This window comes from Saccopteryx leptura, chromosome X (assembly GCF_036850995.1).
Source record: "Saccopteryx leptura isolate mSacLep1 chromosome X, mSacLep1_pri_phased_curated, whole genome shotgun sequence".
Classification (NCBI taxonomy): Eukaryota; Metazoa; Chordata; class Mammalia; order Chiroptera; family Emballonuridae; genus Saccopteryx; species Saccopteryx leptura.
This window is the reverse complement of record NC_089516.1, coordinates 100,401,662-100,415,709: the sequence shown is the minus strand read 5'-3', so window position 1 is coordinate 100,415,709 and position 14,048 is coordinate 100,401,662. Positions and strand designations below refer to the sequence as shown.

General features: G+C 48.5%; 1 protein-coding gene across 7 annotated transcripts in view; it reads right to left on the bottom strand.

Moving 5' to 3' along the window:
• Positions 1–10,337, bottom strand: part of TMEM164 (transmembrane protein 164) — a 193,897-nt gene extending 183,560 nt beyond the window's left edge. Inside the window, exons 1-2 of one of the 7 annotated variants that reach the window (XM_066357501.1) lie at positions 10,155–10,294; positions 8,764–9,433 (exon numbers count right to left, since the gene is read on the bottom strand). In XM_066357501.1, coding sequence (XP_066213598.1) covers positions 8,764–9,153 — 390 coding nt within the window. In that variant the 5' untranslated portion in view covers positions 9,154–9,433; positions 10,155–10,294. Of the gene's footprint in view, positions 1–8,763; positions 9,434–9,748; positions 9,917–10,154 lie in introns of those variants that run through there. The other 6 variants (XM_066357502.1, XM_066357503.1, XM_066357509.1 and 3 more) reach the window with 6 other exon arrangements.
• Positions 10,338–14,048: the final 3,711 nt, after the last annotated feature.

The window sequence follows — 14,048 nt, the reverse complement described above, 5'->3', positions numbered from 1 at the left end:
ACATTATTTAACACCTATATAAACACCAACGTAGTACCAGAAGACTAAATGCCCTGCCCACAGAGCAGTTATGCCAGACAGAAGGGAATCTGAACCAACTTCCCACTTAAAGCTTTAGACTAAATCATGTCTCTCAAAGCGGGGGCCAAGGTTCACCAGCGTCAGAATCACTCAGGAGCTTGTAATAAATGTAGGTCCCCATCCATGCCCTGCACCTGATACTCACACCCTGCATAGAGAGCCAGGCATCTGCATTATAACAAGCTTTCAAGGGCCTCTTTCAGAGAGAAAGTTCAAGAATCACTGCTGTTCACATCGATACTCTCTTCATGTCCACTCAGCCAGTTACTGGCAGAAGAGGAGCACCCTCCGAGACAAGATACTCTCAACAAGTGATATGAAAGACCATAGATGTGCCGAAACCTGATGGAGGTGGGGATCCTTTCACAATATATACCTACAACAAATCATCACGTTGTAACCAGTGTTGGGATTCAACTGGTTTGCACCGGTTCAGCAGAACCGATACTTAATTTTTTGTTGAGTTAGGTAAGCCAGCTGTTAAAATGCACTTGTAATCAGGGTTCTCTCTAAGGTGGGCGCCTGAGCAGCCCCCCAATGTGGAAATCACACATTCAAATTCTTTATTCTTTTTTAACTTTCATCTGTGCAACAGCATATTCGAAGCGCCTCAGTAATGTTCATTCTGTCCATAGGGGAAAAAATTGCAAGTGAGGATGCCAATCAAGAAGCAATATGAGCCTGACCAGGCGGTGGTGCAGTGGATAGTGTGGGGAGGACCCAGGTTCGAGACCCCAAAGTCCCCAGCTTGAGCGCAGGCTCATCTGGTTTGAGCAAAGCTCACCAGCTTAGATACAAGGTCGCTGGCTCAAGCAAGGGGTTACTCGGTCTGCTGAAGGCCCATAGTCAAGGCACATATGAGAAAGCAATCAATGAACTAAGGTGTCGCAACAAAAAAGAATGATTGATGCTCCTCATCTCTCTCCGTTCCTGTCTGTCTGTCCCTATCTGACTCTCTCTCTGTCTCTGTAAAAAAAAAAAAAAAAAATTGCCTGACCTGTGGTGGCGCAGTGGATAAAGCATCGACCTGGAAATGCTGAGGTCGCCGGTTCGAAACCCTGGGCTTACCTGGTCAAGGCACATATGGGAGTTGATGCTTCCAGCTCCTCCCCCCCTTCTCTCTCTCTGTCTCTCCTCTCTCTCTCTCTGTCTCTCCCTCTCCTCTCTAAAATGAATAAAAAAATTTAAAAAAAAGAAGCAATATGAAAATGAAAATATCTTTAACGGTTTTGTTTTTTGTCAGGTATTATTTAACATTTTTTCATTAATTTTTTTTTTTTTGTATTTTTCTGAAGTTGGAAACGGGGAGGCAGTCAGACAGACTCCCGCATGCACCTGACCGGGATCTACCCGGCATGCCCACCAGGGGGCGATGCTCTGCTCATCTGGGGCGTAGCTCTGTTGCAACCAGAGCCATTCTAGCGCCTGAGGCAGAGGCCACAGAGCCATCCTCAGCGCCCGGGCAAACTTTGCTCCAATGGAGCCTCAGCTGCGGGAGGAGAAGAGAGAGACAGAGAGGAAGGAGAGGGGGAGGGGTGGAGAAGCAGATGGGCGCTTCTCCTGTGTGCCCTGGCCGGGAATCAAACCCGGGACTCCTGCATGCCAGGCTGACGCTCTACCACTGAACCAACCAGCCAGGGCCAATATTTTAAAACTCTTTCTTATAACATAACCTAGTTTGGTGTCCCTCTTCTATTGTTCTTTTTTAAGTATTAAATGCATGAAATAATAAACTACCTTTCGGTATATCTTTTCTTTATACCTAAAACGATCATTAGGGTAGAGAACCGGATGATAAATTATTTCAATCCCACCACTGGTTGTAACCTTTAAATACGTCACAATTTCCTTTGTCAATTATACCTCAATAAAGCTGGAAAAAATAAAGCAAAAATTTAAAAAGACATGAAAGACCAGAAGTTGAGAAACCTGGCTGTTCTTGCAGCGGGGATTTTAATGAGGCGTGAGGGCAATGAGCTACCTACTGAAAAGTACAGAAGGGCAGAAAGATGGAAAGTGAGTCACTAGCCTAATAACACTTTTTTGAGAAATCTATGCCATTAAAGAAGAACAAAAAGAAAGTGGGCATGTCCAGATATATACCACGGGGTTAGGACCAAGTTCTAACAGCATAATTTCGTCGTTGGGATGAAAGGGAGCAGATACTTTGGGCAGAAAATGGGCTGCAGTTCTAATAACCAGCTCTTTGTGATGGAAATTCAGCAGAGATGTGTGGGCCAGAGCTGAAACTGCCTCTCTCCTCTGGTTATTTCAAAAAACAGACAGGAGCTTTTTCCTAATGGGCACAAGGAGACACAGGAACCAAGCCCATGAGGCCTCAGGGAACACAAACAGGGCTACCGGAGAGAAAAGAAAAAAGGGAATAATAAAGTCAGTTCTGTCAGTCAGTCAGCATTCTCCAGGCACACATTAAACAATTACTGTGCATACACGGTACTGTATTAAACTCTGTAGGAAATTGCAAAAAAAAAAGGCACTATTTCTTTCCATTAAAAAAAAAAAAGGCATTATTTCTTTCCATTAAAAAAAAAAATTCCCGCTAATGCTGGAGACTGGATAAACATGCAAAAACAAGCAACTCGGCTGCTTACAGAATTACCTACGTGTATGCAAAAGCATACTTTTTAAAATTGAATTTATTAGGATGACCTTAATAAAATTATAGCTTCCAGGTACACAATACATCACCTGTATATTGTATTGTGTGTTCACTACCCCAAGTCAAGTCCCCTTCTGTCACCACTTATCCCCCCTGCAAAGGTATACTTTAAAGAGCCAAATCGCCTGAGGAATGTTCAGCAGGTTTGGAAAGGAAGACAAAACATATTACTAAAATGACTAGAATAACTGGAGTCGGGTCAAGGTCATCTGGAAAGTTTCACGGGAGAACCTTCAGAGGAGTACCTACAGCGAGGAGGAACACATGACAAATCCCATGAAGGCGGCAACAAAGGTGGCACATTTATGGCAAAGGGACAAAAAGTTAGGGGGTAGATCACCCCCTAAGTAGGAGCCAGTAACATACTGTTATTCAAAAGCAAGCCCCCTGATGGGTTGTACTAACAAGTTCGTGGAGAGGGAAGCCTAGTGAGTAGATCTTTTCTTTCTACTGGCCATGGGCTGGGCCTCTGGGAAGGGTTTCAGTGTCCGGTTTTCTCGACTGTGCATGAAAAGGGGATGCAGGCACGGGCCAGGATCCAGAGAAAAGCAATAGAAAGGATGAGAGGAACGGATTATAATGGCTATCAAGAAAGGTGAAAAGAAATTGAGGTTTGTCAGTTTCTGAGCTGAAGTAAAAATATATTGGTCACCTGCCAACTTTGATCAGCTTTGTCCAGTTACTCCATATATAAGTGACCACCTGCTTATTCAGAGGATTAAAATGTTTCGTTTGCTTGGGGCCCATTTCATGGACAAGACAGCAATGGGAAAATGTGAAATAATTTGCCCAGGTTCCCTAGCAAGCCATGAGCTCAACTAGCATCATAATTTTAAATCCCACAGCTGTCTGTGGGCTGTTTAATCCGCCAATCCACATCATTTCTCTTTATAATGGACGCCACCCCAAAGACTGTAACAATGAAAGATGGAAAAATTCTCTGCAAATTTCCATGGGGGAAAATAAATCAAAGTAAAAAGGAATGTCATGCCTCACTGCTGAGGCTCATATAAACATCATCCCCTTGTGTCCCCCTAGACTGATGACACAGGACACAGGCCATCTGATAAGCCATCAGCAGATGGCTGGATCCCTCACTGTACCCATTACCCCCAACATCAGTTCCAAGCAAGAGGTGTTATCATTGCTCCAGACAACAGATGGGACGAGGAGGTGTGACTGGTCTGAAGTCAAGGAGTGGGGGAACGAAAAGCCTAGTTCTCAAATCCATCAGGTTTTCTGTAAAACAAATCCATCACAGAGCAAATGGAACACAATGGTGTATATTCAGCTAGCTGCAAAAGATGTCGCAAAAACAAACAAACAAACAAACAAACAACTCAGGACTGTTTTGAGTATGTGCCATTCTACACTTACAGCGAGAGAGGAAGAAAGAACATCAAATGGTGAACCAAAAGCAGGTAAGCCATATTCGCTGGCAATCAGAATTTGAATATATTGTAAAGGAGACAGAAAATCAGATAGCAAATGGCAATTCTAAAAAAGAATGAGGCTCGGCCTTGGCCGGTTGGCTAAGTGGTAGAGTGTTGATCTAGTGTGTTGGAAGTCCACGGTTGATTCCCGGCCAGGGCACACAGGAGAAGCACCCATCTGCTTCTCCACCCCCCTCCTTCCTCTCTGTCTCTCTCTTCCCCTCCCGCAGCCAAGTCTCCATGGGAGCAAAGATGGCCCGGGTGCTGAGGATGGCTCCATGGCCTCCACCTCAGGCACTAGAATGGCTCCAGTCGCATCGGTGCAACAGCCCAGAGGGGCAGAGCATTGCCCCCTGGTGGGCATGCCGGGTGGAGCCCGGCTGGGTACATGTAGAGTCTGTCTGTCTGCCTCCCTGCTTCTCACTTCAGAAAAATACATTTACACAAAAAAATGAGGCTCACTCAGTATGACCTGTTAAAGACCAGGGGCTCAGAGCTATGAGGATGATAGTGTCAATTATTTGCCAAATGTCCAGTCTGGATCCAGCCCACCCTGTGTACATACGACATTGAGGGTTAAATGGCATATGCTGTGCCTCACTAAGTGCAGTGTTCCATCAGAAGATGCTGACACAGACACATATAGAACCAACAGGAATTAGGCAAGGCATTCAAAATGGGATCTTCTTGTTACCTTTCGAAGGCAGAGACAATGTGACTATACGCAAGGGAGATAAAAGGCCACTAATTTAACACAGCCAGTCTTTACAGATAAAATCAGTCAAGTTGTCTGATATTTTAACCCTTCTGCTGAGAAACTGTAGATTTTAGGGCTTAAATATCTATGATAATCTCTTTTTGCTAAAAGCCCAATCAATTCCCACTGTGGCAGCTCAGTTCTTAAGCCACCTCTGCCACTACCTTGGCTAGGTGATTTTTATTGAACAGCATAATCACTCAGTAAATTCATTTCCTGTCACCCACACCTGCCAAAATAATATGCACAAGGGACTAGCCATGCTTGAAGAAATACTTACTGGTGTACCGGGTAAATGTCACTGATATTCAGCAAGGCTTTTAACGATGGTGCTGCTTACTGATCCTTAGCACCCTCCTACCTTTCCGCCTGGAGCTTAGATGTGAGATGGTGCCACTTCGATCACACAAACCTCTGTCAGTCCTAGTCCCAGGGCCTCTGAGAAATCAGACAAGACCAAAAAGAAACCTGGCACCAGGAATATTAATCATGAACAGAACTCGGGGCAAAAACTGCTCTACCTCATGCTCTTAAAGCTGGCGACACGGCTAAGAGGAGGGTCTGGGTAACGAGGTTATGGGAATAAAGATTTTACAGACTGCAAAATGAGAGATGGGAAGACTAACTTCCCTCTGACTCTATTTCCTGGCCTAAAGCGACACCATCCTTGTTATAGACAAACTTGCACCCATTCTGAGGAACAAGGCCTGTCTATGAAGCCAAAATTGAGTCATCCTGTTGCGAGACACACATCAGAAATGTTTCTGCTAAAGTCTCCTTTGTATTTCACCCAATGTCTCCCTTCCCTTATCAGAACCTCTGAACTCCATAGAATTTACTGTCATAATATAGCCTAATTCAGCTAATTCACTTGCTAAAGCATTTCTTTATACTCAACCTCTCTCTCCTTTGGAATACACACAATCACAGGAAACATTCTAACATCTGTTTCTCCAGGTCCGGGATATTCTACCATAATCCTAAAGAAGATAATACATGTGCAAGTGTCTTAAAATAAACAGTCAAGTACTAGATAAATATAAGGTAATATTAACCATACTTATTATCATTAGTCATTAATGCAACCAAATCAGAAAACTGTTTCCAACCATCTGTTATAAAATTGTTTAAAGAACTCACATCAACTTTTTTTAAAATCCACACATCTGTGCTTCCCAGGAAGAGTAATAGGTAACGTATGGAACATTGGAGCCATCAAAGACTAGGTCCCCCAGTAGGCCAGTGGTTACTATTTATTTTATTTATTTATTTTTAATTTATTGATTTAAGTGAAAGAGAGAGAGAGAGAGAGAGAGTGAGAGAGAGAGAGAGAGAGAGAAATATCAGTCTGTTCCTGTGTGTCCCCTGACAGGATAACACCTCACACCAGCAACCTCTGTACATCAGGATGACGCTCCAACCAACCAAGCCATCCAACCAGGGCCAAAGGTTATACCATTTAAATAACACAGAACAGTGGCCTGGGAGTAAAGCGTAGAGGAGTCTAATCGTGACTGGGCTCAAGAATTCCTCCACATGACTCTTGAGCTCAGTACAGGACAACAGAAAACATACAGGTGACAGGACTCGGTCCACAGCCTCCCAAACACCCATCTTTCTTCAACAACCAGCTCTAAGTGCCATCATCATCTACACGTGTCCCCAAGGATGACCTGGTCAGGTTGACTTTACTGGGCAGACAGAGGTAGCAGCAAAAGATGAACAAGTCCTCCTGACGTTGGCAGAGACAAAACTAGTTTCCTTTCCCCACCTGTGGAGGCCAAAAGCATTCTAGAATAGTTATCTGTTGCATCCCCAGCCACTGCTTAATGGAGAAAAGTCACAGAACATAGCATGTCAAGAACTAGGAGTAAAACGCTGCCTCATTTTGCAGATGGGAAAACTGAGATCTAGGAAGAGTACTTTTCCAAAGTCACACAACTTATTAATGCCAAAGCTAAGTCTCCCGAGTCTTCTAAAAGTCTCTATAATCTTTTCTCTAAAAACCATAGTGCTGCCAGATTTGACGTCATCATACCAGAAGCAGCCCCAGTCAGGCTCAATTTAGTCCTTTGTTGACCTTCTAGATATGTAGCTGCCAGAGGCCTCAAGACCCCTTTGTAGAAGAGGCACCCTCTGACCCTCACCACCTGCCATCCAAAAAAAGCATTCCTGTCCCAAGAGCCTCAAGCAACAGCGGCAAGGATGCGTTGTTTCCTCTCATTAACAAAAAGGCCATTCATAAATAGAGATGGAGAGAAAGAGAACTGGCTCAAATTTACACAGAAGGTCTAGCTGGGAGAGCCCTGGGCTTCCTGTGAATGGCATCACTTCCCCAGAAGCCCTCTCTTTTAAAAAAAAGAGGGTACCCCCCCTCCAGCCCTGCTCAATGATGAGAGCCACCCAATCAATAACAGCCTCTTTATTCCAAAGCTATCTGCAACTCCTTGACACATCTGCAAAATGGGAAGGGCTTGAGGCCATGTACCACAACATTTTACAGATTGAGAAACTGAGGCAAAGAACCTGCAATCAAAGGAGCTCCTCCTAAAACAGAGATAGCCAGCACGTGAGCCCCAAGCCGGAAGTGCCATGCTGCTCGGCCTCAGGCTCCCAGAGACCGTCCTGTCATTCAACTGACAGCTTGCAACCCAAAGAGAGTGGGTTAGCTTTCCAACCCAGACGATAATTCATCTTTTGGCTGCAGGCAAGTGACCTCCCTATCCCTGGACCCCAGCCAGGCCTATAAAATGGAGATAATAATCTTAACCTCCTGCCCCACACTGAGCTGTCACAAGTCTCCTGAGAATAACCTACAAATGCGAAAGCAATAAAGATTCTAATGACAGGTTTCAAAACTGTCCCTGAATAAAACACACGAGGCTTTCCACATCCTGAAATTTTAAAAATGATGTGTTTCCCTTTCTCCTCTTCCTTCTCCTCCATGGTTTTATAGTTTTAGAACGTCCCTTCACACAGGCCAAGTAAAGAGACACAGTGTCATCTTGGTCCTGAACCAGACTATTTGTATGTACCTGGCACTTTCCTTTTCAAGCCGATTTGTTTTTCTTAGCATGACTAATGGAAGAGAAAGAAATCAGCCCTCCGGTGCCCCTGGACTGTGACCACAGGAGGTAGAATAAGAGTGATAAAATAGAGAAGTTTGCAATAATAATAATAATAATAATAAATACCCTCTCACCATGGATGGAAATCACCAACCCAAAGTTCACAAGTCAGCCTGGGGCCTGTTTCAGAGTGTACTTAGCAGGAGCTTGGTGCTGCTACAACCCTCAGAATTCAAAGACAGACCTCATCCTAAGAGTATAAAACTCTCAAAAGAAAAAATAATTAAGGGAAACCTATAACATGATTCCCCCAAAGTACCACAGTGGAGTCAAGAAAGCTGATGTGACCAGCTCCAAGAAAGAATGTCACCAGGCCTCTGGGAATTAACTGTGACAGAGGGCATGGGAGCTGGGCCATGGTCTCCAGATGTGACTCAGAAAGGGCACCTGGTTGGGGGTGGACTTCCTGCTTGTGAAAGGCCCCAGCACGGCTGGGAGGGGACAGGCAGCCAGCTGAGTGCCCATAAGCTCTGAAGTAGGTTCTTCCCCTCCACTGTGAGGCTGCTGCACTGTGCAAAGGTGAAGAAAGTCAAAACTGGGATACGCACAAAAACAGACCTTTAGGAAATCATTTTTAAGGGTCCCACTTCCCACGGGGATGAAGTGCTCCACACTGCCAAGTGTCCTGAGCACACAAATGACTCTTATCACTAAGTCTGCCCAGGAAAATTTCAACAAACTCACATGCATCATGGTGACCAGGTGACAGGGGTTGAGCAGGTAGATGACGGTCTTGGTGGCGAACTTAAAGCCCACCTCGACCCCGAAGGTCAGGCACAGGGCTACTAAGAGCAGATTCTTGCTCAGGCTCTCCTTGCTTTCCTCTGGCCGCTGGGTCACCTGCTCTGGCTGGCAGCCAGGGCCACCCCTACCGTCCTCCTTCGTCTGCCTCAGGATGTGCCGCAGGGCCACCAGGATCTCCAACAGAGCCAGAGTCAGGACCACCACACTTTCCAGCAGCCGCTGCTGCCAAGAAAGGAAGGCAGCACAGTCGGGGCCCCCATTGCCTGCAAAGCTGGGGTCCACACCCCCATACAGCCAGTCCAGAAGACTTTGGTAGCTATACCGGGACATGATGCAAAGTGGTTCCCCTCGACCACCGTAAAGGAAGCAAGAGTGAGATGGAACACAAGCCCAGAGGGTTGCCCGGGTGGTGGGACATGTACGGAGGGCACGCCTCCACACCCGCACTCCCCTCCAGACACCGGGGTACCGAGAGCAGGGGAGGGGAAGCTACACGCGAGGCCCGGGGCAAAGTGCTGGCTCTAACTTGTCCCCACGGCTGTCTGGGGAGCCCCCCGCGCGTCTCCAGTGGCCACCAACGAGGCAGGGTTGAAACGAGCCGTTGGCCAATCTAAAAGGAAGGAGAGGAAAAAAAAAAAAAGGTCTCAAAGAGGCAATTGCATCGGGAATTACGAAGCGGGTTAGGGTAACTAGCGACGGAAGAAAAGGGGAACCGGGGCAGTGGCGAAGCAAGCAGGGGTCAGGGGAAGCCGGAGGCCGAGAGGCTCGGGGCCGAGGGGGCCCAGCAGTGCCGCGGGAGCGATGCGGGGGGTCACGGGGGTGAGAGCGAGGGGACACGCGGGGGCCAGGAGAGGAGGCAGCGGGGCCGGGCAGGCGGGGAGGGCGACGGGGACAGCAGGGACGCCGGACTCCTCCTCTCACGCACTCGCCACAGGGGATCGCTTACTCCTGCAACCGCGTGGCCGTCTCAGCCCCCAGCTAGCAACTTCGCCGCCGTCGGGTCCCTCCGGCCAATTTAGTGCCGCCCGGGTCCAGCCGCCCGCCCCGGGTACACCCCCGAGCCCCCAGCTCCACCCCCGGCTCCCGCCCTCGGGGCAGCACCTCCCCCAGCCCGCGGCCCGCCCGGGACCTGCCCCCTTCGCACGGGCAGCGGCGGGAGGAAGCCGGCGGGGAGAGAGGGAGGGAGGGAGGGGGAGAGGGAGGGAGGGAGGCCGGGCCGGCCAGGGGCTGGGCTACCGCCGGCCCCCTCCCTCCACCCCGGCGCCGCATCTTCCCGCGCCTCCCGCCCGGCCCCAGGAACCGGCTGCCGCGCCCCTTGGGGCTCCACTCACCGGCAGCTCGGCCCGCAGCCCCGGCTCGGGCCGCCTCTCGCCTCCCGCGCTCCCCGCGCCCAGCGCCCCGGCGCTCGGCTCCCCCGGCGGCCGCAGCCGCCGCCGCGCAGGGCTCCTCCTCCTGTCTTCCTCCCCCTGCGGCCGCCGCGCTCGCTTCCTCCTTCTTCCCCTCCCTCTCTCCTCCCCCTCGCCGTCGCTGCCTCCTCTCGTCCGGCTCAGCCCCGCGCCCCCCACCCCACCCCCACGCTGGCGGGCCGCGGCTCCCCCGCCTCGCCTCCTTCCCTCTTCCGGCCCCCTCGCTCCCGCCACCGCCGCCCCCCGTCACACCTCCCACCCTGCCTCTCCTCGCGCTCCCTCCCCTCTCCTTCCTCCGGGCTTAATCTCCGCCTCCTTCCCCTCCTTCCTGGCCTGCCTCGTGTTCTGCACTCTTGGAGCCTGCAACGGGCACATCCACCTTCCTTCCCCAGCGAGTGCTGAGGCCCCTTCTCCGTGAAGCCTTTAGACTGACTCCACATCCTGCAGCTGGCTTCTCCAGGCCACCTCTTTGTACACCGGGCACCTAGTAGGCACTTCGCCGGCCCTCGCTAAGTTGGGGGTGGGAGTGTGGTCCAGTGCTGAGCAGCGAGCTGGTGTTGGCTGGGTCTGGCCTTGCCCTCGACTCTCCTTGTTGCCCTGGAACGGGAGGCCCGTGCAGGACCAGGAAGGCAGCTTCTCTCACCTTCCTAGCCACAGCCCTGCTCCTCACACTTCAGTGGCTGGGATAGAGGCTTTATTCCTTCTTTTTCCTCTCCTCCCTCTCCTGCTTGGATCTGGTCTTTTTCTCCCTTGACCTTGGGGCTGCACAGCTTATCTGCCACTTCCTCTCCAGGCTCTCCGACCCTCTCTCCTACCGAGCCTTCAATTGGAGGCTTGCTGGACAGAAAGAAACTTCCCCTGACCTGTTTCCCTCCTTCCTCCTTGCAAAGTAGCAGCTGCTTCTCAACCTGAGCTTGGCCAAGCGTCTTGACACCGAAAGGCCATCCAGGACCGTGTGGTTGTGCAGGAGCCCAAGAATTGGATAAGGACAGCTGATTGAAACAGGTCCTCTCTCCCCTGCTGCTTCCTACCCATAGACTGTGCTTTGCTTTTTGGGGGACAAGGAAACAGGAAAAGGACCTTCTTAAAATCTACCTCATGTTGCTTTAATATTTATCGAAAACTTGCAATGAGGAGAATATCCAGAAAAACATAGGCACCTTGCCTAAGGAAATGCTTTCGGGTGCTGGCTGCAAGCCAGACACAAAATATAAAATGCAATTTACTGTATTATCAGGCCATTGTCCTCCGATCCTTTCCAAGTCTGGTTTTCCTGACAAATTATAGCCTCAGAGCCAGGTAGCCTTGTCTAATTTCAAGCTTTTGTACAGCATCTACCATGAGCCCGAAGCTCTTCAAATGCTAATTAATAAGGAACAACCACAAACAAGAATTGATTCAGAGGCTCACTCATTCATTCTCCTTTGGTGTTTTGTTAAATGGGCTGCAGCATAACCAGGGACATTAAGGATAAAGCTGTGGAGCTGACAATGACATGAAACATCTGAAGATCTAAAGTTCCTGTGTTCAAGGACATAAAAAAATAATATAGGCCTGACCTGTGGTGGTGCAGTGGATAAAGCGTCGACCTGGAATGCTGAGGTCACTGGTTCAAAACCCTGGGCTTGCCTGGTCAAGGTGCGTATGGGAGTTGATGCTTCCTGTTCCTCCCCCTGTTCTCTCTTTTAGAATGGAGTTGGGCCCTGGCCGGATAGCTGCTTGGTTAGAGCATCATCCAGAAGGGTGAAGGTTGCTAGTTTCAGCTCCTGTCAGGGCACATATAGGAACAGATTGATATTACCGTCTCTCTCCCCCTCCCCCACCTTCCTTTCTCTCTCTAAAATCAATAAAAATTAAAAAATAAAATGGAGTTGGAGCTTCCATCCCAGAGCTGCTGCCTTTCTCATCTTACTCCTCAAACTTTTGAAATGTTAAAACTGGGCAAAATAACCTTTGAAAGACCCTAAAGCAGCACTGTATTCCAAACAACTGTTTGCCAAGATAACAAGAAAGACATTTATGACTGGGATTAAAAATTAAGACTTGCCTGACCGGGCAGTGGCGCAGTGGATAGAGCATCGGACTGGAACGCAGAGGACCCAGGTTCGAAATACCGTTGTTGCCAGTTTGAGTGTGGGCTCATCTGGTTTGAGCAAGGGGTCACCCAGTCTGCTGTAGCCCCCTGGTCAAGGCACATATGAGAAAGCAATCACTGAGAAATTAAGGTGTCGCAACAAAGAATTGATGCTTCTCGGCCCTGGCCAGTTGGCTCAGTGGTAGAGCGTCGGCCTGGCGTGCAGGAGTCCCGGGTTCGATTCCCAGCCAGGGCACACAGGAGAAGTACCCGTCTGCTTCTCCACCCCTCCCCCTCTCCTTCCTCTCTGTCTCTCTCTTCCCCTCCCGCAGCCGAGGCTCCATTGGAGCAAAGTTGGCCCAGGTGCTGAGGATGGCTCTGTGGCCTCTGCCTCAGGTGCTAGAATGGCTCTGGTCACAACAGAGCAACGCCCCAGAGGGGCAGAGCATCGCCCCCGGTGGGCATGCCAGGTGGATCCTGGTCGGGCGCATGTGGGAGTCTGTGTGACTGCCTCCCCGTTTCCAACTTTTGTATTTCCAAAATACAAAAAAAAAAAAAAAATAGAATTGATGCTTCTCATCTCTCTCCCTTCTACTCTGTCTGTTACTCCTTCTGTCTCTGTCACAAAATAAATAGATAAATTTGGGAGGGGCACAAAGAAAACTAGATAGAAGGTGACAGAGGACAATCTGACTTTGGGTGATAGGTATGCAACATAATTGAATGACAAGATAACCTGGACATGTTTTCTTTGAACATATGTACCCTGATTTATTGATGTCACTCCATTAAAACTAATGAAAATTTATTAAAAAAAAACAATAAAAAAGAAAATTAAGACCTTTTTTACAATTAGTATCACTATGTTAGCTTACTTGCGCCCATTGAAATGCCTTCTTTCTGTTCCTGTAACTGTTCCCTTTCTTTTCTCATAAATGCCCCTTGCCTTCATCTATTGGGAATGCTGTTTGGGTTTCGGCCTGAATTAGTGCTTCTCGAAGAAAAGCTTTCTTTTGGGTCTCGAACGCTTGTTGCTTCTTATTCGGGCCTTTTAATATAGGCTAACAGGTTAGAGCAATTCAATAAATGGCTTCCTTTATTCCTTCAACTTCTATGCTAAACTTCAGTTGGGAATTTGGCCTAGAGAGTCCTTGTATTTTTTATTTATTTTTTTAACAGAGACAGAGAGAGGGATAGACAGGGACAGACAGACAGGACTGGAGAGAGATGAGAAGCATCAATCATTAGTTTTTCGTTGCGCATTGCAACACCTTAGTTGTTCATTGATTGCTCTCCCACATGTGCCCCGACCGTGGGCCTTCAGCAGACCGAGTAACCCCCTGCTCCAGCCAGCGACCTTGGCTCCAAGTTGGTGAGCTTTTGCTCAAACCAGATGAGCCCACGTTCAAGCCGGCGACCTCGGGGTCTTGAACCTGGGTCCTCGGCATCCCAGTCCAACGCTCTTATCCACTGTGCCACTGCCTGGTCAGGCCCTTGTATTTTTTAAATGACTGCCTTTAATGACTCCAGCCAGGCCAGCTTCCTCACCTGAGCCACAGATTTCTCATTTTCATATGTAGAATTGCCAAGTGTTCTTAGGACTTGAATTCTAATTCAATTTATGTCTTCTACTTGCTACAATTTATTCAACCTCTCTGTACCTCAATTTCCATCTATTAATTGAAGGGTTATTAATTATTATCCAATTCCTAGACTTGTGCACATTTAAGTGAGTTGAATTAGGT